Source organism: Schistocerca cancellata, chromosome 2 (assembly GCF_023864275.1).
Source record: "Schistocerca cancellata isolate TAMUIC-IGC-003103 chromosome 2, iqSchCanc2.1, whole genome shotgun sequence".
NCBI lineage: Eukaryota > Metazoa > Arthropoda > Insecta > Orthoptera > Acrididae > Schistocerca > Schistocerca cancellata.
In genome coordinates, this window is record NC_064627.1 from 456,158,923 (window position 1) to 456,183,153 (window position 24,231).

The 24,231-nt window shown below is 42.9% G+C and overlaps 1 protein-coding gene across 1 annotated transcript in view; it reads left to right on the forward strand.

The window, feature by feature from the left end:
- The window catches only part of LOC126154933 (ankyrin-1-like), a 191,158-nt gene that overhangs the window by 107,248 nt on the left and 59,679 nt on the right, over positions 1-24,231 (forward strand). Inside the window, exon 2 of the mRNA XM_049916196.1 lies at positions 12,341-13,279. Within this exon, the coding sequence (XP_049772153.1) occupies positions 12,341-13,279 (939 nt within the window). The remainder of the gene's footprint in view (positions 1-12,340; positions 13,280-24,231) is intronic.

Sequence of the window (24,231 nt, forward strand, 5' to 3'; positions counted from 1 at the left end):
GAGATCGAAAGGTTATAGGCTGCAATAATTTTTTGGAGATGAAGAGGCTTGCACAGGATTAAATAGCATGGAGAGGTGCACCACACAAGTCGGACAGAAGACCACAACAACGACAATAGCCGTGTGTAGTGCAAACTTAGTTACATGTTACTACGTTTATCGGGTTGTAACTCAGTCAATTTACATTGATGAGAAAATTTTACCTATTGTGATCAGTATAGAGCGTGTGACCTGCCAAATGCTGATTAAGGATTCGTCTGACGTCATAATCATGCTAACTAGTATGGTCTGTAGTTATTGGACGTCTTTATGAACATCTCCATATTGAGGCGTAAAATATGAATGGTGTGCAGCAGCACGTAAATGTTTGGTTTTCGTTATTACTGCTAGAGTTTCGGGTTATTTCCCGCCAAAGTACACAACCTGAATGACTTGGATATCAATAGTAACAACGATTTCTAACAGACCATGCCCAGTCTGGTGTCTAGTGGTTCCCCTAATGCAACTAGGTCTCGCGCGAGTTTTCCTCAGTGAAAAGAACTGTGTACACCTCACAATTATTCTAGTTGTTCTACAACCACGGATAAAATTGTGTACTGTACAGCTGCTGAAAACCATCAATAGATTATATTGCCGACTATTCACTAGTTCAAAATAGTTCAAATGGCTCTGAGCACTATGGGACTTAACTTCTGAGGTCATCAGTCCCCTAGAACTTAGAACTACTTAAACCTAACTAACCTAAGGACATCACACACATCCATGACCGAGGCAGGATTCGAACATGCGACCGGAGCGGTCGCGCGGTTCCAGACTGTAGCGTCTAGAACCACTCGGCCACTCCGGCCGACTATCCACTAGTTTGTAGGGGCAACAGTGTATAGGAATTCTGTCAAGTTTTGTGTGGTGTGTGTGGGCACCCTACTAAAGTGAATGTTCCCTTCTTTTCCAGCGCATAAAAAAATGACGAATTAAAATAATGATTGGCAAAGTATTTATCGAAAATGCACATTTCGCTTGTATCCAGGAAATGACACATAGCGCAGGAGGTCCTTCTGTATCTACATACTACGCAAGCAACCACACGGTGTATGGCGGAGGGCATTATGTACCATTGCTAGTCATTCACTTTCCGTCCCACTCGAAAATGGAGCTGGCGAAATACGACTGTTTATATGCTTCCGTATGAGCCCTGATTTCTCTTATATTGCTTTCATGGTTGTTACGTGTGAAGCACGGTAGTCGCAGTACAATCATTCTGCAGTCTGTAGCAAATGCCGGTTATTTATTCTATATCAATAGAGTTTCGCGAAAAGAACTTCGTCTTCCCTTCAGGGACTCCCATTCGAAATTAAAGTACTCGCGTGTTGACCGAACTTAACCGGTAACAAGTATGGCATCACGACTCTGAATTGCATCGATGTCTTCCCTTTAATCCGACCTGGTGGGGATCCCAAACGCTCGAGCAGTATTTACAAATGGGTCGCACTAGTGTTCTATAACCGGTGTCCTTTGCAGATGAACAACATTTTTCTAAACCTGTCCCAATAAAACGAAGTCGACCGTTCGCCTGCCCCACTGCAATCCTTCCATGCTCGTTCCATTTATATCGCTGTGCAACAGTATGCCTAGTTATTTAATCGACCTTTCTGTGTCAAGTAGTAAACAAATAATGCTGTATTAGAACATTATGGAAGTGTTTTCCATTACCTTATATATTACTACATTTACAGCCAGCTGCCTTTCATCACACCAAGTAGAATTTTTGTCTAAGTCGCCTTGTATCTACCTACAGTCTAACAATGACGATATCCTCCCATTGACTACAGCACCATCAGCAAACAGCCCCAGATTGCTGCTCAGCATGTCCGTCAGATCATTTATGCATACCGGGTGAATAACCTAAAACTTGCGGAAATGGTAATTACTATTGCTGTGCGGTTTTCAAAAAATGGGTTGCTAGTCAGGGGCTCATACTGTTACCAAGTCAACAGATTACAGTAATACTTAGGAAGAGTATTTTTTCTGAAAACATGCAATTTACGATAGTAACAACTAAAAATAGGATAAATTAGAATGTCCGTGGTGTTTGTTGCAGGAGTCTAGTGCGAGTCATTTACGAGATATCGTATTTAAAAAAATTTCCACATCGACACTTGTACAATACCTGTGATCGCATATACTAAAGAACAACGCAAGAGCACACAATAGTTACATGGATTCTGATCAGTAACGAGACAGTTGACCATCATAGGTTAAGTTCAAAATGTCTACCGGCAGCAGCAATACACGTTTCCATTCTAGTATGGAACGACTACTGCACACATGCTAGCATGTCAGCGGTGTTCGAAAAGGCTCCATCGTTGTATATCATCGGGTGCAGTTGGTATGTCATTGTAGACAGCGTCTTTCAGCTTTCCTCACAGAAAAAAAGTCTACAGGCATCAAACCTGGGGAACGGGTTGGCCAAGGTGCAGATCCGCTGCATCCAATCCAACGATTTGGAAACAGTTCGTGACTATATGGTGTAGTGCTTCGTGCACTATGGGCTGGATAGCTATCATGTTGGTAGCACAAGTTCTTCCTAGTCTGCAGAGGAACGTTTTCTAGTATCCATGGAAAATGGTATATTAGCAGGCTCCGATACTTGTGCGCGTTCAATATTCCGTCTGTGAAAAACGGGTCTCGGGGGTGGTGGTTCACTCTCCCGCAACACACGCTGACATCCCACCTGAGGAATACAACGGGGATTGTCAACAGATTAATAGTGCCTGTTTCGGCTGTTTACCTGGCCTGGCCTGGCTTCATCACTAAACAAGATACATGACACATCTGGAGTATTCCGTTGTAATGACCATGTGAAGAAGTTAACACGATTATCATAATGGTTTCCATGCAGCACTTGAGGGAGAGAGATGTGATAGCGGTGGAATCCATGCCGATGAAGAATGCGTAGGACACTTGCCTGACTCATGGCACTTCCTCGTTCAATTGCGCGGTAGCTAACGTGCGGATAAACTGCAACAACAGCAGCAGCAAGAACATAAATTCTTCCTTGTTTTGTCGCCATTTGTTTCCTTCTGTTACGTTGTCTAGGTGTTACAAAATAATTGCCGACATGTTTGATGTCTATTGGGATATTTTGCCGTACACATCGTACTAGAACGAGGTGCGTTCTTCTTGCACTCACCATACACCATGAGCATGTCGACTTTTTCTGTATTTGCAAATTCCATCGTTCACTAACAACTTACTGCTTGGACTGTCACACATTAACTGACTGGCATCGCAATGTACTCAAGGAACACACAAGCACACTGTTAGCAAACATAACAACATCGTTCTTTGCAACTACGTAGGTTGAATTACATTCCGTTAACACTTGTTCCTTAGATCATGAATATGACATTTCATAATGATGTCGAACATGTCATTTTACATAAGTTTTCTTTACACAGTACACTTTATTTTATTTTTTAATTTCATATTTTTTTACAGTTACTACGTTATATCTAAAAATTCAGCTATTGAGTGGAAGGAGTTGTCATTCAGAAATTCTTGTAATTGTTTTAATTCTTTTAAATGTTGGTTGGCTATCTGTCAGACTTTCAATGCTACTTAGAAAATAACCAAAGATTTTTGTGGCAGTATAATTGACCCCCTTTTGTGCCAAAGTCAGATTTAACCCAAAATAGTAAAGATCATCCTTTCTTGCAGTGTTGTAGCTATGCACTTCGCTATTATTATTGAACTGAGATGGGTTATTAATAACAAATTTCATAAGCAAATATATGTATTGTTAAGGTACTGTGAATATCCTGAGTTCCTTCGATAAATGTTTGCCGAGGTGATCTTGGGTGGGCCCCATTTCAGTGAGCTACTACATACGTGGCTGAGGATCCTACTTGTCTGTTGGGACCAAGCTTTTAGTACTCTGTTGAAGATGCCATCAGTTCCATGTGAGCTTTTACGTTTGACCGCATTTATTATTTTCCTAATTTCAGTGCAAGAGGTCGGTTGAATTTCAGTTTTATCAAATTGCGTAGGTATTGCCTCTTCCATATATTGCTTTGCATTTTGTAATGAATAGCTTTATCCTACTTTCTTTACAACACTTAAAAATGGTTAGTAAAAATATTTTCTATTTCTGACTTTTTGTTAACAAACTTTACACTGAGTTTGATAGAAATACAGTCTTCCTCAGCTCTTGGTTGCCCTGTTTCCCTTTTGACACTATTCCAAATTGTTTTAATTTTATTATTAGAGGTGCTAATGTGAGACGTAATACACATACTTCTGAACTTTTTAATAACTTTTCTGAATATAGTGCAGTAGTTTTTACAACTTTTCACTGTTTTTCGACCATTGTTCCTTCTAGCTATATGATATATGGCACAAACAAGTGTCAATTTGGGCACTCTTTTAAGTACGATATCTCGTAAACGACTAGCACTATAATCGTGCAACAAACATCACTGACATTCTACATTATCCTACTTCTAGTTTGTTGTTGTCAATAGGCATTGTTTCATTTTAAAATGTGTATGTTTTCACAAAAAATACACTTTCTAAGTATTGTTGGATCTGTTGATTGGCTAACAGTAGGAGCCCCCAAACAATTCTGTGAAAACCGCCCATGAATAGCACTTTCCGTGTCAGCAATATTTGCAGTGAAAGTTTTAGGTCGTTCACCTTGAGTAGACAATAACAGCGCTCATATCCTCGAGCCACTCACATATCTGGGAACCTCTTCCGTATGTTCGTACCTTCGATTTCGGAAATCTTCGTGTTGCCCTCCATCCTTAGTTCACAGGATATCGTGTGAGAAAAAAGCAAACTGAGTTTCCCACAAGCGATACTTCTAAAACCGTGGTGATTCGTGGACAGAAGCTTTTTCGGCTCAGAAAACTTTATTATGTTCGAACTGAGAATATGTTCAAGGATTCATCGGCAAATCGATATTAAGGATATTGGTTTGTAATTTTTCGGACCCTTTCTCTTACCTTTCTTATACCATACAGGTGTCACCTGCGCCTTTTTCCGGTCGTTTGCCACTTTGCGCTGGGAGATATATTCGCGATAAATGCAGTCTAAGTAAGGAGCCAAAGCCGTCGAATGCTCTTTGTAAACTGAATTGGGAATCTGTCTGGACCTGGTGGCGTATTTGTTTGCATTCAGTTGCTTCTCTGCGCCAGAGATGGCTATTAATACGTCATCCAAAAGGGAACCTTTGAGATGGTCAGAGGATGGTGTGATTGTACGATTCTTCTGCGTGGAAGGTTACTTAAATGCGAAATTGAAAACTTCATCTTTCCCTTTGTTATCTTTTATTGCCACACAGTATTTGACAAAGAGTGAATGGATAGAGGCCTTCGCCAGCCGGAGTGGCCGAGCGGTTCTAAGAGCTACAGTCTGGAACCGCGCGACCACTGCGGTCGCAGGTTCGAATCCTGCCTCGGGCATGGATGTGTGTGATGTCCTTAGGTTAGTCAGGTTTAAGTAGTTCTAAGTTCTAGAGGCTGATGACCTCAGAAGTTAAGTCCCATAGTGCTCAGAGCCATTCGAACCATTTGATAGAAGCTTTTGAACCGCTTAGCGATTTTACGTAGGGTAATTTTCTCGTGTTCTCGGCTAGATCCTTTGCTAAGAAATGACGATGGTGTTTTTGTATGCTTAGCGCTTCGATCGTTTTACGGACACCCGAATCTCTAGTAACTGTGGGCTGTCGTCATTTGCGTTCTTTATTTTGAAGTGACAGTGCAGCTGTCTTTGCTTCCTCGGTATTTTCTGAACTTTGTTATTAAGCAATGGTTGATTTTTTCCGTAATTAATCCACTTAATCAGCACATAATTTTCCAGAGCACGATTTAGACTCCGTCTGCACTTTGCACATACTTCCACTATACTGAAACTACATGGTCCCCATTCATTGTCTAACAGTAAGTGTGATGCTAGCAACCGCTTCTCTGTTCTTTCTAGAAAAAATACTCTCCAAGCATTCTTGACTGATTTATTAACTCCAGTAACCATTTTTGCTACGATGACGACATGGTTTCGCTGTCTCTGTACTCACACCGTCGACGAGGTCAGGCCAGTTTGTAGCTACAAGATCGAAAAAAATTCCCCTTCATTCTGATCTTGCATCCCTAACACTCGAGCTGTACTCAGGAATGGATGACTTACACTTCCCTAAAATTCTTTCAGTATACCGAGTCGACTACTCGTCTTCCTACAATCGACATTACTTGCTCGTTCCATTTCATTTTACTTTTCAACGTTACATGTAGGCATTTCATCGACGGACCTGTGTGAAGCAGCACTCAACTGATACTGTATTCGAACATTATAATATTGCTTTTCCCACTCCTCTGCATTAATTTATGTATTTCCATATTTATAGCAAGCAGCATTTATCACACCAATTAGAAATTCTGTCCAAGCCGTCCTGTATTTTCCTGAAGTCTCTAAAAGACCACACTTTCCCGTACACCGCTGCGTCATAAGGAAACAATGCAGATTGCTGCTCACCCTATCCGACATATATCGAGAACAAGAGCGATCCCATCACACTTCCCCGGAGCACTCCTGAAAACTCCTTTCTCTCTGATGAACGCTGGCCATTTACAGCAACGTAATAAGTTCTGTTTATTAAAGATTTCAAGCTACTCAAATATTTGCGAACTTTCCGTATTCTTAGACCTTCGTCTGCAATGTGGCGTTGTGAGAAACGCTTTCGAGAAATCTGGGATTATGGACTCGCTTGTTTTCCTTCATCCGTAGTTCAAAAGATATCGTGCGTAAAAGGGTAAGCTGAATTTCGCACGAGTGTTGCTTTCTAAATCCGTACTGATTTGCGAATAGAAACTTTTCTTTCTCAGTGATATTTATCTGTATTCGAACTCAGAATTTGGTTAGGAATTCCGCAACATACTGACATTGAGGATATTGGTCTGTAATTTTGCGGATGCTTTCTTTTACTTATTTCCTATGTAAAGTAGTCAGCTGCGTTTTTCTAGACTCTTTCCACAACACAAATGCAAGCTAAGTATGAAGCCAAGCCCAAGAGTATTCTCTGTAAAACTGAACTGGGACTCCAACCTGAACTGGTGACTTATTTATTTCCAACTTTCTCAGATGCTTTTCAACGCTTACCTCCATGTGGTATAACTGTAAGCAGCTATTATTGGTGTTGCTTATTCTGTTTGTGTGATCTTCAGTCAATAGAGTGGTGTCATGCGCTTCTCCATGCTGCTCTGTCCTGCGGAACCCTGTTAATCTCTGTATTACTACAGCAGTTTACATCCACTTCAACCTGCTTACATCTTGGCCTCCCTCTACAATTTCAGTCACTTACACATCCCCCATCACTGAATTAACTAGTCCCTAATGCGTCAAAATATGTCTTATCATTTTATCTCTTATTTTAGCCAAGATGTGCCGTACATTTATTTTTTCCCTAGTTCCATTTAGTATTTTCTCATAAGTTATCCGATCTACGCATCTAATCCGCAGCATTCCTCTGTACATACAGAGCTTCTATTCTCTTCTTGTTGGAACTCTGTAGAAGGCTACATTTTAGACAAATACCTTCAGAAAAGACTTCCACTAACTTATGTTTGTATTCGATGTTAACAAATTTCTCTTTTCCATAAACGCTTCTGTTGTTAATACGAATCTTCATTTAATACCCTCCCTGCTTCAGCCATCGTCAACTACACTGGAAGGAGAAAAACATGGAAAAAAGAAAAGACACATTACGTAGGAATTATCCGCATAGGACGGAAAGCGGTAGATGTGATTTACTTGAACAGACAAACATGTGATTAGAATTTCAGAAACAATGAGTGAATAGTTCAAGAGAAAGAGCTTCATAATATGAGCAAGCCAATAACACTTTGGTCCGTCTCTGGCCCTTACTCTAGAAGTTGTTAGACTTGGCATTGATTGAGAGTTGTTGGGTGTCGTCCTGAGGGATATCGCCCCAAATTGTGTCCAATTGAGGCGTTAGATCTTCAAAATTCCAAGATGGTTGGAGGCCTCTGTCCATAATGCCCCAAACGCTCTCACTTGAGGAGAGATCCAGCGACCTTCTTGCCCAGAGGAGTTTCTACTGCTTGTCTTCGTGCTTGCCAAATCCTGCCTTGGTCAGCAAGGTCGCCGGATCTCTTCCCAGTGGCGAACAGTTGGTGCATTATGGGCACGGCCCTCCAGCCATCTCGGTATTTTGAGTATCTAACAAAATTTGGAGCGATATTTCTCAGGAGGCCATCAAACAACTATGTCGATCAATGCATAAGTACCAGAGGTGGACTAGCGCGTTACTGAGTTGCTCAAGTTGTGAAGTTCTCCCTCTTGAATAATTAATTAAATTTTTCTGAAATTGTAGTCAGTACATGTACATCACATCTACTGATTTCCGTCCCATTCGGATAATTCCTTCATAGTGTGCCTTTTTTTGTCTTAGTGTGTACTTTGCTGTCCAGATACTACCCATCTACTAAATTTAGTGCCTCGTTTGATTATATGATTCCCTTTGCATCATGTGGGTTCAATCGGCTACAATGCGTCATCATTGTTTTATTTTATTTTCAAGCTATTTGACAATTCGTTCAGCTGATCTCCCAAGTATTTCTCCGTCTCCGACAGTTACGATGTCATTGCCAAACATTAAAGTATTATTTCCTCTCCCTTTCCAAATTTGTCTTCGATTTCCTTTTACTGTTCGCTGAATGTATAGACTGAATAACGACGGTACGCTACAGCTCTGTCTCACACCCTTCTCAACTGCTGCTCCCGTTTCATGCCCTTCGACTTATAACTGCAGTTGGTTTTCTATACAAGTTGGAGATAATCTTTCGCTCTCTGTATTTTATCGCTCTGTGTATTTTATCCCTGCTACCGTCAGAATTTCAATGAGTGTATTACAGTGAACATTGATTAAAGCTTCCAGTAAACTGCAAATGCAAATTTATTTTTATTTAGGGTATGGCTACTTCACAAAAATTATATTACAATTGTCTCTAACTGCAAACTAATATCCAAGAAACGAATATAGTTTTTTGATCCTTTAGTCACCCCAGGAACTCTGTCGAATCGCCAGCCAAAGCTCTCCTAGGACATTCTTGGATTACGTGGCCAACAGTGTGCTTTTCAGTGGCTCAAGCACAACTTGGAGAAGTTATTTTCGGCCACTTGTGCAAAGAATCGGCATACCTTCCAGTCCTGGTTTTTATTCGTTTAACAACCGACCACATCTGGCAGTTCAGCCAGATAATTTGGTCGACACGCGTGGCATCTTAAGTTGTTCCCATAATAACACTGATCTGCCAGTGATTTGTATTAAAGCCGTTTCCAGCTAACATCCTTCCGGTTTTCATGGGTAAGTGACGATAACGATGCCTAACTTTGCCGATACTTGGAATGTCTGCTTGAGAAAGGAGTTTAGGATCTGCAAATGCTATAAACGTAGGTAGGCCTTTCTTTAGTTTACCTTCTAAGGCAAGTCGTAGGGTTAGTTAACCAAGCGCGTCTCTACATATCTCCGGAACCAATACTGATATTTTCCGATCACGGATTTTGATGACTGTTAGGTGTGCTGAAGAGGGATCTGCCCTGAGTACGTTTCTAGCTGACTTTCGTGCGACGACCCATAATTTCCTACAAAAATCGATGTTGAAGTTCCATGCGCGTGTCTGCTATTGGAGTGAAGATTCTATCAAGCGAGCCTAGCGCAGCGGCTTGCGTAAAGGCTTACCATGCTCGCGACACGATTTCAGATCCATCCAGTGTACTTTTTTCATTTTCAGCCTACAGAATACCATAAAATAGTATATGTCACGCAAAGTTATACAAAAATAGTCATTTTCGCGGTATTAATCTCATTAATAAATTAATAATTATGCAAATATTCTTAAAATGCGCATTCCGTTTGTTGCAGATAGGGTTACAGAATGGCCTTACTCGTTTTAGCTTGCATCGCTTGCTGTGCTAGAACAGAATACCGGATGATATTTGTCGTAGAAGCACCCGAAACACAATTTCGTGTAGAGTAACACGCACATTTAATTTAAGCCACTGCCTCGCAGGTGCATGGATTTTTCAGAAGTGATAGCGAAAGACACAGTTTGCTTGGAGAGGAAAAGATTGTTCTTTCTTCGATCAATTTCGACGCAAACCACGCATATTTGATAACTCCTATGAAAGTAGATGCACTAAACTGAGGCAGAATTAAACAATGTATTTCATGGATTCTTCCCTCGAAGCGATTTCTCTATCACTCTTGAGCTAGGCGGGAGCATATGAATATTTTTGGTGAAAATGTTTAACCTGTCTGTGAAAGTAAATACCATAGGATTAGTCAAGTGGAATACATTTGAGTGAGATATTTTTGAATAATTTTGCATGACAAGAACTAGTTAATGATGTTCTGGGCGACGAAATTGAAATACAAATACATGGGAAATATTTCAATCCGTAGCAGCAGCCTGGTAGTCTTGAATGTTTGCGCCCCACTTAGCTCGCTTGGTCGTAACATGGAATAGGCGACAAGCACAAAACGTCAACATCGAATTTCTAGGAAACAAGGGGCCGTTACATGAGAAGCCGTTAGACAGGTACTCAGGACAAGTCCCTCTACAACAAGACTCATCCAAATCCGTGATTCATTTTCATCTGTTTCGCCTCACCTGTTCGTAATATTGTCTTCAAGATTGCTTCCTTTGTGTAGTCCTTCTGTATATTCCTTCCATCCTTCTTAGCTCGAACTTGCTCACCAACTGATATCTTGAAATTAATATAGCAAACTCTCGTTTCTAAAACGTTTCTTTAATTTCCCCATTTGCTAAATCCGTTTTTCCCTTTCTCGTGTACGCTTGAGATACCTCTCGAAAGCAAAGTACATCTTACCCTGTGTAAATGAATTGTCTGATGCACTTTACACTTGTAATTTATCAGACAACGGTTATACAGCGTCAACGACAACTTCTCTAAATCTATTTGGTTATTTGAGTTTTGACAAATAGCTTCGGGCAGAGACAAGAAATCATCATTCCTGAACACGTGAGAAAAACAGAGTGGCCCGCTAGAGGAATGCACTGACGGATCCTTATAACGAAAAAACGCAACAATTTATGTTGTTGTGTAAATACGCAATAGACAGAGACAATCTCTAAGACGTGATCCTGACCATTTAACGACTACGTTGAATCGTGTGGTGCCTACGCGTTCGTAACAAGGCACATGTACTTCGACATGTTGGCGAGGTCAATGGCCGTACCTAGGTGGGTACACCGGTTCCCTTTATATCACCGAAGTTAAGCACAGTCGGATGTGGACAGTACTTGGCTGGGTGACCGTCCAGGTACACCGCGTGCTGTTCACGTTTACCACATTGCCTTTACAGTAGAGGGGAGAGGAGGGGTGGTGGCGTGCGGTCCCTGATCACCAGTATTTGCGCCAAATGTTGTGGATTCAGTTCCAAACCTCTCCTCAGTTTCTCAGGAAGTGAAGGTATGCAACACTGCTGACAGTTATCCGTCCTTCGGATGGGTTAAGCTCGGCAACCTCCTTGGTGCTCTTCTGAATACTCCCTTCTCTCATCAGCACCAACACGAACATGACAGTACACTACACACACACACACACACACACACACACACATATTACAGTCATCGTCACTTCACAAATGCACTTACGAATCCAGCTCTCATATTTCGCGAAGGAAACGTGCCTGCGGACGCGAAAGATAGAGAAAACATCTTTAGTTATGCGGCTGAACCAGCCCTCGGGAGTCTCCCAGCCACTCATGCTATACGACTTTACTTTTTTTATGTTGGCGATCCACACAGTTCCACAGATGCCTTCAGTCATAATTTTGCAGTAGGATGATGCCCCACCTCACTATCATGGGGATGTTACCACATTTTACCATGAGGCATTTCCTGACCATTGAATCGGAGGTGATGGGTCCCATTACCTGGGCCCTCGGTCTCCTGATCTCACTCCATTGGGTTTCTGGATTTTAGTGCAAGGAGGACATTGTTTACACACCAAGGGTTTGAGATATGGTATATTTGAGAGAGAGGATCTACGCCGCAGTAGAGCCCATAAAACCTGTCATGGTTATAAGCATGTGGCGAGAAGTGGAGTACCGTTACAGTATCTGTCGAGCTACAAACTGTGCCGACATTGAATTGTACCAGCATGCATAAAAATGTTTGGGCTCCTGTGTACAATGTTGGACAAATAAAGTTATAAACCTTAATAGTTGCTGAAATATAAGCAATGCTTTTGTTCACCTCTAGCCCGGACACCATGTATAGTAATTTTGTGGATGTTTCAGGATAGCATCGCAAAAATGACCTCAGCACAAAAGTGGAGACTGGAAGATGTCTTAGAGTGGTCTCCTGTACGTTTTGCAGAGGAGACAAATGCGTGGGAATGGATAGAGAGAATGTTGGAAAACGGGTTGTCAGCAAAGGAGCTCATAACCACGAGGAGGAAGCTGTCCGATTTGGAGACGGCAGTCGCCTTAATGCACGTCTTCTGCACGGGCGGTTACTTGCGGCTGCTGCGGCTGGCACTGTCAGTGGACCCGAGATTGTCATCGGCGAGTCTAGACGGGAAGGGATCGACGCCGCTGCACTTGGCAGCCGCGAACAGGAGAGACGCTGCAGTGCGTCTGCTGCTGGACGCGGGCGCCGACTGCGAGGAGAGAGACGGCCTCGGGCGCACGCCGCTCCACGTCGCCGCCGCCAGTGGCAGTATCCACGCCTTGCGGCTGCTGTTGGATGCCGGGGTTGACCCAGAGGTTCGGGACTCTGAAGGAAACACGGCGGTGCACTTCGCTAGCGAAGCTGGCCACACAGGTATCCTGAAGGCGCTGTACGACAGGGGCCTGTCGCGCTGTCTGGTCAAGTTGCAGCTGCTCTTGTCAGCGGAGAGTTGCAACGTGGAGGGCGTGCGCCTCGCTCTGAAGCAGACTTCCAGCTGGGGTGGCGCATGGAGTGACTTGCACTGCGTGGCGATCAAGGGCAGTGGCACGGCTGTGAGGACGGTGCTGACTGCCGGCGTCGACCCGAACGCCCGCGACGCTAACGGCGACACCCCGCTGCACGCCGTGGCTGCCGCGGGCTGCCCGGGGGCGGCGGAGGCGCTGGTGGAGGCCGGCGCAGACGTGGACGCCGCCGACTCGAGCGGCTCGACGCCGCTGCACTATGCGGTGCGCGTGGGTAACCTCGAGGTGGCGCGCGTGCTGTTGGCCGCGGGCGCCGACGTGGAGGCGCGCGACGCCGAGGGCGACACGCCGCTGCTGCGCGCCGCCGCCAGGGGCTGCGCCGACGCCGTGGCCGCACTCGTCGCCGCCGGCGCCAGGACCGACGCCACTGACGCCGCCGGCAGGACCGCCGCCCAGGTGGCCAGGCTGGTCGGCTACAACGGGCTCATCAGCGCCCTGCTGGACCGCGCTGACAACCGCATTCCTTACGCCGTCGATAAAGCGCCGAACGCTGCCGATGTGATCCTGCGTACAGAGGGACTCGTAGATGTGTCTTAAAACAGAGTTGGTGATTGAATGGCACCTTCTCGCAGTTGTTAAGTACTAGGGGCGTTCAGTAAGTAATGCAGTACATTCTCTTTCTGAAAGCAGGTTGGCTTTATTCAGGATTCCATACACCATATTATTCCCCACTCCTTTGGCCACAAAACCCTATTTTTCAACATAATCTCCGTTCAATGCGACGCCCTACGCCACCTTACTGGGACGGACTGTACGCCAGCAAGGTACCATTCTACAGGTCGACGTCGCAGTCAACGTCTTGCTGCATCAATAACTTCCCTGTCATCCACGCACTGCTTCCTGCGGAGTCCATCCCTTATTGGCTCAAGTCAGAAGGTGGGAGATCTTGGCTGTGGGATGGATGACGAAGAACAGACCAATGAACTTTTGTGGGCTCCTCTCAGGTGTGTAGACAAGTGTGAGGACTTGCGGTCTTGTGGAGAAGGAGGAGTTCGTTTGCATTTTTGTGCCGACGAACACACTGAAGACCAACATTGCAGGAGTCACAGCTGTGTGCGGCCAGGCGGCGTGAGGAACTGGTTTTCGCGATCTTATTGCGACGATGACAGACGTCTCGCCCAACGACTCACCGTGCTTTTGTTCATTGCGATGTCTCCGTAGACATTCTTTAAGCGCCTGTGAATATCTATGGTTCTGTGGGGTTTTCTGCCAAGAGGAGACAGTTTTGTGCATGGAACGCACCTCCTTCACAAACACTATTTCGATGGCTACGCGTTGTGCCGTCACCAACTGGAACTTCATGAAACTCTAGGGGCTGAAGCGGCAAAACCTCACGATGTCCCACAACAAATTCTGCAGTTTGTCAACAGAAATTGGCCGAGAAAAAAAAAAGTACTGCATTACTTACTGAACGCTCCTCGTAGCTGTGCGAAACCTTTATCACACTGATCATTATAAATCGAACCTTTCCCTCTTCGAAAATTTTCCTCCTACCTAAATATTACCCAGCAATCCCACCGCTTCCAATTAAATAGCATTCGTGGCATGTTGCAGCACCAACACCAGAAATCCTCTCAATCCATGACGTACAAACTCTTCGCATCCAGTCACAACCCAGCTTTGACTCGCACCTCGAAACTTTTCTGATATATAACCATCTTACGACATTAGTTTCCTCCTGTTCTTGTTGGCCTCCTACATTCTCGGTCGTCCCGCTTTTTATCTCCTCTCATCTTTTCGTACCTTCTCTCCTCAAATCATTGCCCTCTCCAGCCGCTATCAAAATAGTCTTTCTCAACTCGGATCTCGTTTATGTCCATGGCACTTTACGTCTTGTAACTTATCCTCTTTCCTTATACAAGGTGTCCCAGGATGATTGATCAGTATTCAGGGATGTGACAGAAGCGATCATTTCAAGCACAAAAAAGAATGAAATAGAAGAAAAAAAGACATTAATATTGACATACGCTCTATTCCATCTTGTTTCCGAAAGATAGAATCCATTTAATGTACGTCGTTATTTATTTCCTATACTATTCAGTACGTTGTCAGTTTTACGCACGTACAAGAATCAGTAAATATAAAACATGCGTTTTACAAAGCAACAACTGAAAAACATGTGTTTGTAACTTATTCAACGTTAAGGATTATCGTACACATCGTATTGTACAATTCACAATAAATTTCAAATATCTCAAATGCATTTGTGCACTTTTGATAGAACATGTTGTTTTGTTTGTCAGAGTGCATCTGTACTTCGCCTAACTAGGCCGGTTGTGTCCATGATCCGACCAAGCACTTATCTGGTATATTCATGTGTCGTTTGTACACTACATACCTTATCCAGCCCCACGATCTTGGTGGCCAGTTAATTGTACTACCACGACCAATCCACCCATTGGTGTAGATGTTCCCGCAAACATCTGGTAAAATGTGGGGAGACTTTGTCATGCTGAAAATACATCGCAGTCCGCGTACCCAAAGATACCTTCTCGAGTTGTATAACAAACGAGTTAAAAAGAAAAAGATATGCAAGTAATTCTGTTCCGTCATTCGCTCGTGTAGAATGACCGTATCTATGAATATGTTACCGATCATGTCGCGCCTAACATTGATCGAAAAGCGCACTTGGAATTAGGTTACCACAGTAGCAGATGGGTTTTCCTCCGACCATCAATGATTATTAAGTGTGTTGCTGGGGGAGTAAGGCACATACGTGCGTGGCACTAGCCCAAAAATAAGTGTACATTAAATGTGTCCTACCTCAGAAACGATCCAGAATAGGGCATATGCCAATATGAAGTTATGTGCTTCAAATGAGCGCCCCTGTCATATCCCTGAATATTGACTATTCCTTCAGATACACCCTGTTCATCACACATTTAACCGCAGCATAGCATCCTCCCTGTCTGTGCCCTACATCTACACTTTCTTGGTGCAATTTCGTCAGTAGATCATCAATTGAGCAATACCACTCACCACTTGTAAATGTCGATAATGAGAATCCTGATGGCAAATAGGTTAACATGTGATGCATATTATATGCGATTGTCTACTTTCTGGAGTAAATAAATGTCTCATTTCAGACTTTCACTGCTGTTTTTTTCGATTTGAAGCTTCTCTCTGGTGATGAATGGAATATTTGATCCGCTTACAACTTAATAATAATCCAGAAAAATAATGTAACACTTAACAAGATACACCGTCGATCCCATACCTCCACAATCCACACCCTACCGCAGTTTAATGCAACTAACAGCTGCTTCAGGAGTATTAAATTCGTATTGGCCTCAACACATCGTATCACATAAAACGCAGTGTGTTTCTTTCTGTGCAGCTGGTCTTGTTTCCATCCCTTCCGTTCATAAGGCTTGTGTGTAGACGTTAGCTTAAATTATCTCACCCCCTTCTCTGTCAAATCCTTCTTACTGTCCGTATTTTCATACGAAACGCACACATCACTATTACTGTATACATCTTACAGTTTATTCAGACGCATACTTCCTCTCTTCCGACTCGCTGTGCCTATGGTGCAAGTCCTCAACCCTACGTTGACACAAAAATCAACATTGTTCTCATCTTGCATTTGAATCATGTTATGTAATGCATACATAAACCAAATCACTACATATTGCATGTAAATTACAAAATAAGAATTACTTTTATTCCATTGTATGGTATTAATACCAATATTTCAAATTTTTAACATATGGTGCAATTAGTTTTAAAAAACTTGGCCGAAGAACAGTTGTATAATTGTGCCTATGACAAATCACAAGGGGCAAAGAAGGATGAAACAGCAGTAAATAAAATCTAATGGTAACATGTTGATGATTTCTTGTACTATATTTCAGAAAAGTCTCCGGAAACATCCCTTTCCTTTTTTTCTTGGAGCAGAAGTACGGTAACTCAGTTATAAAGACTTAGAATCGGTATGTGTGGAGCAGATATGCAGAAAGTTCAGAATAAAGTACATAGGTCGGCGCAGAGTTGTAGGAAAAAGCACGTAGAACACATTTGCTGAACATCTCAAAAGTGGGACCACACTCCCTCCTCCTCAGCCTCCGCCCATTGTCCATAAACATAAATACATGCGTTCAAATTTTGAACACAGACAAAACTTTATTTACATTACAAATGCATCAACAAGAGACAATAACTTATCAGTGATCATACCTCGCTCTGCAAGAAATAAGCTTTTAGCACATTATGGAAGATCTCAAACAACACTCACCGAACCAGTGACATTGCAGTACACGGAAGATTTAAATTTAACCTACCTCTGTTCTTCTTTCGCTTCCGAGTAGCCACTTTCCCTCCACTGCTATGGTTCGTAATACTTATTTGTATTAAACATACGTTTTATTGGAATTACTTCGTAGAGACCAAAAAGATATACCACAGTTCGAGCATTAAAGATAGAGTTAGCGATAAATACGAGCCTAAAGATCAAAAGAAGAAAAGGACATAAAAATCGCGAATGGGACTTATAATGGGGGATCAAAAAATTTCCGTTCGAAAGACGTAGAGTGCAGAATCGGTATGTCACTAAGGCAAAATTGCCGTAAATATTGAGGCAATCATTCATAATCGCATGGAGAGAGATTAGGGAAATAGGGCTCTAACTTAGTATTAATTGTTATTGCCCATAACGGATGAGGCTGGCCTCCCAGATCGACCGTCGTCTTGTGCCGAATCACTAGCAGTATGGATTTTGGGGCATCGCTTCGCAACGGTGGTTTTCTGCAGATATGCTGCATCGTACACATTCTTCATTTTCCGGTGGATGTATACCGGTGTTAGTCCTTCGCAGCTAAGACAAAAATAACAGCACGTTTGTCTTGTTGGGCCCCATTTGGTAATAATTCACGTTTCCACATTTACCGCTCTCACATTAGAAAGACACCAATCCCGCAATCGTCTCTTGCCTACTGTACGTGTCGGTGCTTATCTTCCCGCATCGGAATCGCGGTATTTTGTATATATGTTGCAGCAAGGTCTTCAAACAGAAACATTTTGATCGCTTCTTATAATATTACAGTTTCGATACAACAGGTTGTAAACTTGAACGGTAAGTTTGTATTATGAAAGCGATTAAATGGTTCAAATGGCTCTAAGCACTATGGGACTTAACATCTGAGGTCATCAGTCCCCTAGACTTAGAACCACTTAAACCTAACTAACCTAAGGACATCACACACACATCCATGCCCGAGGCAGGATTCGAACCTGTGACCGTAGCAGCAGCGCGGTTCCGGACTGAAGCGCCTAGAACCGTTCGGCCACAGCGGCCGGCTGAAGGCGATTAACACAGGGTCGAAGCATCAGAATTCCAGGTATAAGGAATAAGTAAGCAACGATGGGTCGGTACTCTGAAGGCTGAAGTGTGAGTGGGTACACATGAAGTGGCAAGAAGTTCGTAAGCTTTCTGCTGCTTTTTTTTCAGTACCGTCGCAGTTTTGCTGCGACCAGCAGCTGATGACATCCGTTTCTGTTCGCTAAAATATGAGAAAATGATTCTTGTCGTAGTAAGGAAATCAAATTCAAAACGAGCGTAAGAATAGCTATCCGAGAAACGTACCATAGATTCGAAAGCAAAATATTACTTGTAGATTTGTCTAAATTGAAAGTAAAATCATACAATGAAATGAACTTTCTTTCCGGGTATTAACAATAAGTGCCAGGTTGTATTAATAGAAGAGATAGTTAAGATTTAACGCAGAACGTCACATTTCGTCGCTTATGTTTTTGTAAGTGCGAGAAGATTGCAGAGATGCGCAGCAGACTGCAGTGGCGGACACCACAGAAGCTGGAAAACTGCCTCCCACATACGTACCCAATACGACAAAAGAGCCAGAGAAAGTACAGGTCACATGGAGGATTACCGCCAGTCTTTCTTCCAGCGCATGTAGTAGGGACATACAAAGCGGGTGTAATACCCGTTCCAGAAGTACTCTCCTCCACACACCATAAAGTGGCTCGCACTGAACAGCTGGAGATGTAAATTAAAAACCGAATATTGCATGCTCCATCGTATACCTTAAGGAATGACTACAATGAATACAGAGAAGAGATGACGCCTGTCATTCCACGCCTAGTCCAGAAATGGGACAAAGAGGTGACAATCGGTCCTGGTGCATCTGCTCTTTAACAGTTTTCCATGAGCAGTTGTTGTTGACTTATATGCCGTGTAGCTTTGGGTGAGATTGTATTTACATGGTCTGAAATGGTATGATTTTGTCAGTGCCAGATCTGAATGATACTATGTGGAAAGAACATGCAGGCGTACTGTTAAGGGAAGAACACCGTACGTTGTTTATAGAGAAAGAAAACACTCTTTTGTGGCAATCATGCAGTCTAGATCAAGTACAGCTATCGTGTCCCAACTAACCGAACCGGAGATATGCCATCTCACTGTCGCCAGATGGTAACAGATATATTTGATGTAGAGTATAACACCTAAAGGGCGCTGGATTTAAATTTAGTGTAAATGATTATATAATCAAGCGGTCTCCTAATCTAATTATGTTGCTATGTTACATCGAAGGAGCTTAAAATGTGTTAGTTAACAATGATTTATTTCACTTACAGAATGCTGAGGGAAACAGTGAAAATTATTTACTTTTTGCATAACTTTACTGTAAAAACCTTGACCAAGTTTCAGCACCACTAAAGGTATCTTATTCAGAAGGAAAGTTATTTCTAATGTTTTAAACGTATTTCAACACAGATACTTAACACTTTATAACGTTGAAATGGAATACGTGGAATAAAGGCATGAAAAGAAATAAGCTAAACTCAAAAGCGTCATTCCCGTAGCAAGGTGTTGTAATGATGTTTGCTTTCAAAAATCTAATCACTAATTTTTCAGTCGAATGTTAAGTAAGAATCAAATAAATTTTACAGAAGAGGAAAATAATCTCTTGAAGAAGGACTCAAATACAGAGTATACGTAAAGAACGGGAGCAATTTCAATTATTTATTACACGAGGACTAAACATTGTACAGAAGTCATACATATTGCATTTTGAAGAGAAACTCTGAAAGGTTTTTACAATTATTCGATATGCGAAGCATGAGTGACCCGTCAGACGTCAATAGGGTAATCGAATTCTTGCCATACCCGTCTCAGCATGGCATTTTCGACTGTGGCAGTCGCTTCCCGTGTTCTCTCCCGATCTCTGATACACCACGTTGTAGAGGCGGTACGTACACCAGGTCTTTAATGTGTGCTCACAGAAAAAGTCACACGGGGTGAGATACGGCGATCGGGGAGACCATTTCATGAAACAGCTGTCCCCTTCTGTAGCATGGCCGCCATGTTTCCGACTAGCACTGGCTATCGGCAAATTAAAAAACTGCGCTGTGGCGGTATACGTGCAAAAAAACTTTCAGGATTTTTTCTTCAAAGTGACATAAGCATGATATCAGTACAATGTTTGGTTCTTGTGCAATAAACAATTGAAAGTGTTCCCGGACTTTAGGTACATCCTGTATAATGTAACGGCAAATGTTACAAACCCAAATATAGTATGAAACCTCATGGTAGATCTTAAAATTCGTCTCGATTATATAAAAATGTAAAATTTACAGCAGGTTAGAATATCCCATAATGTTCGTAATATTTTCAGTAAAATTGAGTTTTTATGTTCAGTTTCCTCAGAATAAAGATTCAAAATATTATTGCTAAATTAAAGCAAAATGAAGACTTTGTAGCATAATCTAATAAATGTAATGCTGTAGTTATTGCCTACAAGGGTGAATACGTTTCTAAAACTTTAAAAATTTTTGAGACAAAGTTTCTGAACTGGAGGACTCAACTTCTACTTTACCAATATATATATATATATATATATATATATATATATTCTACGCCCTGTTTTGTTGCCCTTCATGGCAAGACATCTCGGAGGCGGCCTATTGTGCCGTCAGAGTTCCCTCAACCACTACCAGCCGTGACCTGAAATCATCCCTGAGGCTTCCCACACCATGCTGGCAGGAGTAACGCCGTTGGTCTCTCCAAAACATTGGAAGAATGGGGCCTCTTTCCAGGTCGCCACCATATTCGCCAACAGTCATCCGAGGTAGTGCGGAACCACGATTTATCTCTGAACACAATGCGATGCCATTCATTTAGCAGTCCATGCTTCACGGTTGCGGCACCCAGTCCATACGCAGCCGTTCATATTGCCCTGGAAACAACTGCCAACGTATGGGGTGGTAAATTCATTGTCCCGTTGCTGCTAGTCTCCGACCACTGTTGCGGAATGACATAGAATGTTACAGGGAGACAATTACTTGTTCTCCGACAGCAGACACAGATGCGAAGGGGATGCGACGTGCTTGTTTTATAACACGGCGATCCTGCCTCTAAACACTCCATGCATTCCAACATCAGGCCACTGTCGCAATCGAATGCCGCACTAGTCTGGATGTTGCACTATTTGAATAGCCCGCCAAATGGAGACCCATAGTGAGGACCCTTTCAAACACTGTCAGCTGCTGATGATGCATTATCACGCTAGTATGCGGCATTTCCCTGTCCCTCACAGTGATCACTCGACATCTGATGCTGCTAACGTCCGTTATATACCATACCAAGCCTGGTAATACCACTAAACACGAACACTAATGCACACTACAGGCCGTTCTGCCTGACACAGAGAAGTACAACTCTAATTACTTACATAAGCGCCGATAATGTGTACGTGTACGAAGTTACATTGACCTCCATGTCTGTCTTCTGGGTCCTTCACTTTTTTTACCAGGCCGTGCAGATGTTGACTTGTCCTACTTCATTGCTGTAACAACGTTCTTCTGTAGAGTGAGCGAGCGGGGTGGCGCAGTGGTTAGCACACTGCACTCGCATTGGGGAGGACGACGGTTCAAACACGCGTCCGGTCATTCTGATTTAGATTTCCTAAATCGTTTCAGACAAATGTCGGGATGGTTCCTCTGAAAGGGCACGGCTGATTTCCTTCCATTTCCTTCCGTAATCCAAGCTTATGCTTCGTCTCTAATGGTCTCATTGTCGCCGGGGCGTTAAACATTAATCTCCTCCTCTTCCTTGTATGACGACATTTGCTTCTGGAGTTAGTTTTTGAAACATGCACTGCCGTTAATAACGAAAAAAGAAAACGTCAATTTTTCATTTCGTGTAATTTATCAAGCAGCTACGTTTCTCATCTGATTTTGAAAGAAGAGTTCATTTCCCTCAAGGTCCCTAAATAATTTCAGGTAAGTGCAGGTATTGTTCTGGCACGACCAATTTCCTTGTCGTATCCGAACTAAATTTCTGAACCTATCGAACTCGTTGTGGATGTAAAGCTAAATTCTTTTGTTTCTTTATTAAATATTGTCCTGTACAGGCTTCGTACGCAGCATGACAAGAACCCTCCAGCTAGGACTAAATTCACATTCAGACTTTTCTCAATCTAATTTTACTATTCGATTTTTACAATATTTACAGTGATTTCCTTATGATATAATAAAATAAGTGGCTTACTTCCACTCCATGTAAGAATGAAGCGTGCATCTACTGAGCCACACGACACCTGGCTGGTATTTATCCACACCTCCAAACTTGTAGCTTTCTAAAAATACCAGGATACGAAATATTACCGACGAAAGTACGTCCCTCATTAGTAAGCACTGTTACCTGAAAGCCAAAAATGTGTTTTGCGTTGAGTTCAGTGAGTAACGTATTATATTTAAATGGAACAGTTTTTTTCGAAATATTGTAGTTATTCTGGTACCGCGCGTCGCGGAATTTGAATCCGCGCCAGACGTCATGGACGTCGAAGACCCATAGAGGTCTCTGCACCATGCCGCCGTAAGTTGCGGCGGCGCGCGCCTCCTGGCCCTCATTTAGTGTGAGGGCGCCACAGTGGAACACGTAGTTCCAGCAGCCAATAGCGGCGCCCTTGATAGAGTATTTAAGCGCCTGCCTCTCGCTCAGCTATTGTCCATTGTCTTTTGCGAACAGAAACCAGACTGTCGCCGTGTTTTTTAATTGTCTGTCTATTATTTTACCTGTCTGCTTCATATGTATTTTATTAGCATCATCATCCCTTTGTTCTCTGTTTTAAGTTCCACGATTTTTTCGCCATGTTACCCTGTTTTTTATTATATATTATCTTCTCCTTTTTTAAAACAAAGCCTGTAGGCTGAAGAGCGGCATACTAAGCTGCTGCCAGCCCGCCCCCTTTGGTGGGAATCGAAATTCAATAAAGGAAAAAAAAAAGCTCAGCTAGCTGTCTAATCTTGCGTACGTGACACATAGCCTCGCGTTAGAGAGCTTACTTACTTTCTTGTTCTGTGTACGAGTGGACGTGGTTGTTAGGTTTCCTTGTGACTCCGTTGTTTCGATCTTGTTGCTGTTCGTTCTGTCCCTCGTTGGTCGTGTCCGTCCTCTCCAGTTGTGTTGTTATTCATGGGCCGCTTTGTGGGTCCCGCCACGCTTTCCGTCACCTCAACCCCGCGACCGTTCCGGTCGCAGTTACAACAGTTATAATGCGATGGTTAAATGGGTAAGTGTCAAACCGTAGACGCAAAGTAACGGGGTACATTCCTCAATCGGTCCTGTGATTATTTCTGTCATTTATTTTCTTTATTAACCTGTGGCACTGCTATTGATATGAAACCTGACAAGTAGCGCCGTGTACCATTCCTCGGAGACTACGTCAAGCAGTAGGTCACCTATAACTGCCCACGCCCCTCCAACTAAACCTGCGAAAACCTACTTACATAGTTTCAACAGACATTACTAACTGACGAATTTCAGCATATACTATAGCCACCCAGTAGGGATCACCAAGAGAAGGTTAGACTAACTGCAGCGTTCAGGAGACATTTAAGCAATCATTCTTCCACACTCCATGTGCGACTGGATGGAACGAAGCCTAATAGGTAGTAAAATGGGACGTGCACTCTTCCAGGCGCTTCACACGGTTGTCCTGATTGTAGATGTAGATGAGATGCCAAGAAAAGTATTGCAGTGTTCACATCAGCCTTCAGATTGAGTCCATCCTTGTATATTCATGAAAGACGTGAATGGTAAGCTGTTTTTGAACACCGAGATAGTGTCCACAACAGGATGGATTACATCACTAGCGTGATCCTCTGTGCTGCTGGTGTATCTATCCCAAAAGTTCTCAGGCCGACTTCGGGGACGACATGTGCCGTGTTGGAACGATGAGAGTCGCTCCAGAATTGAG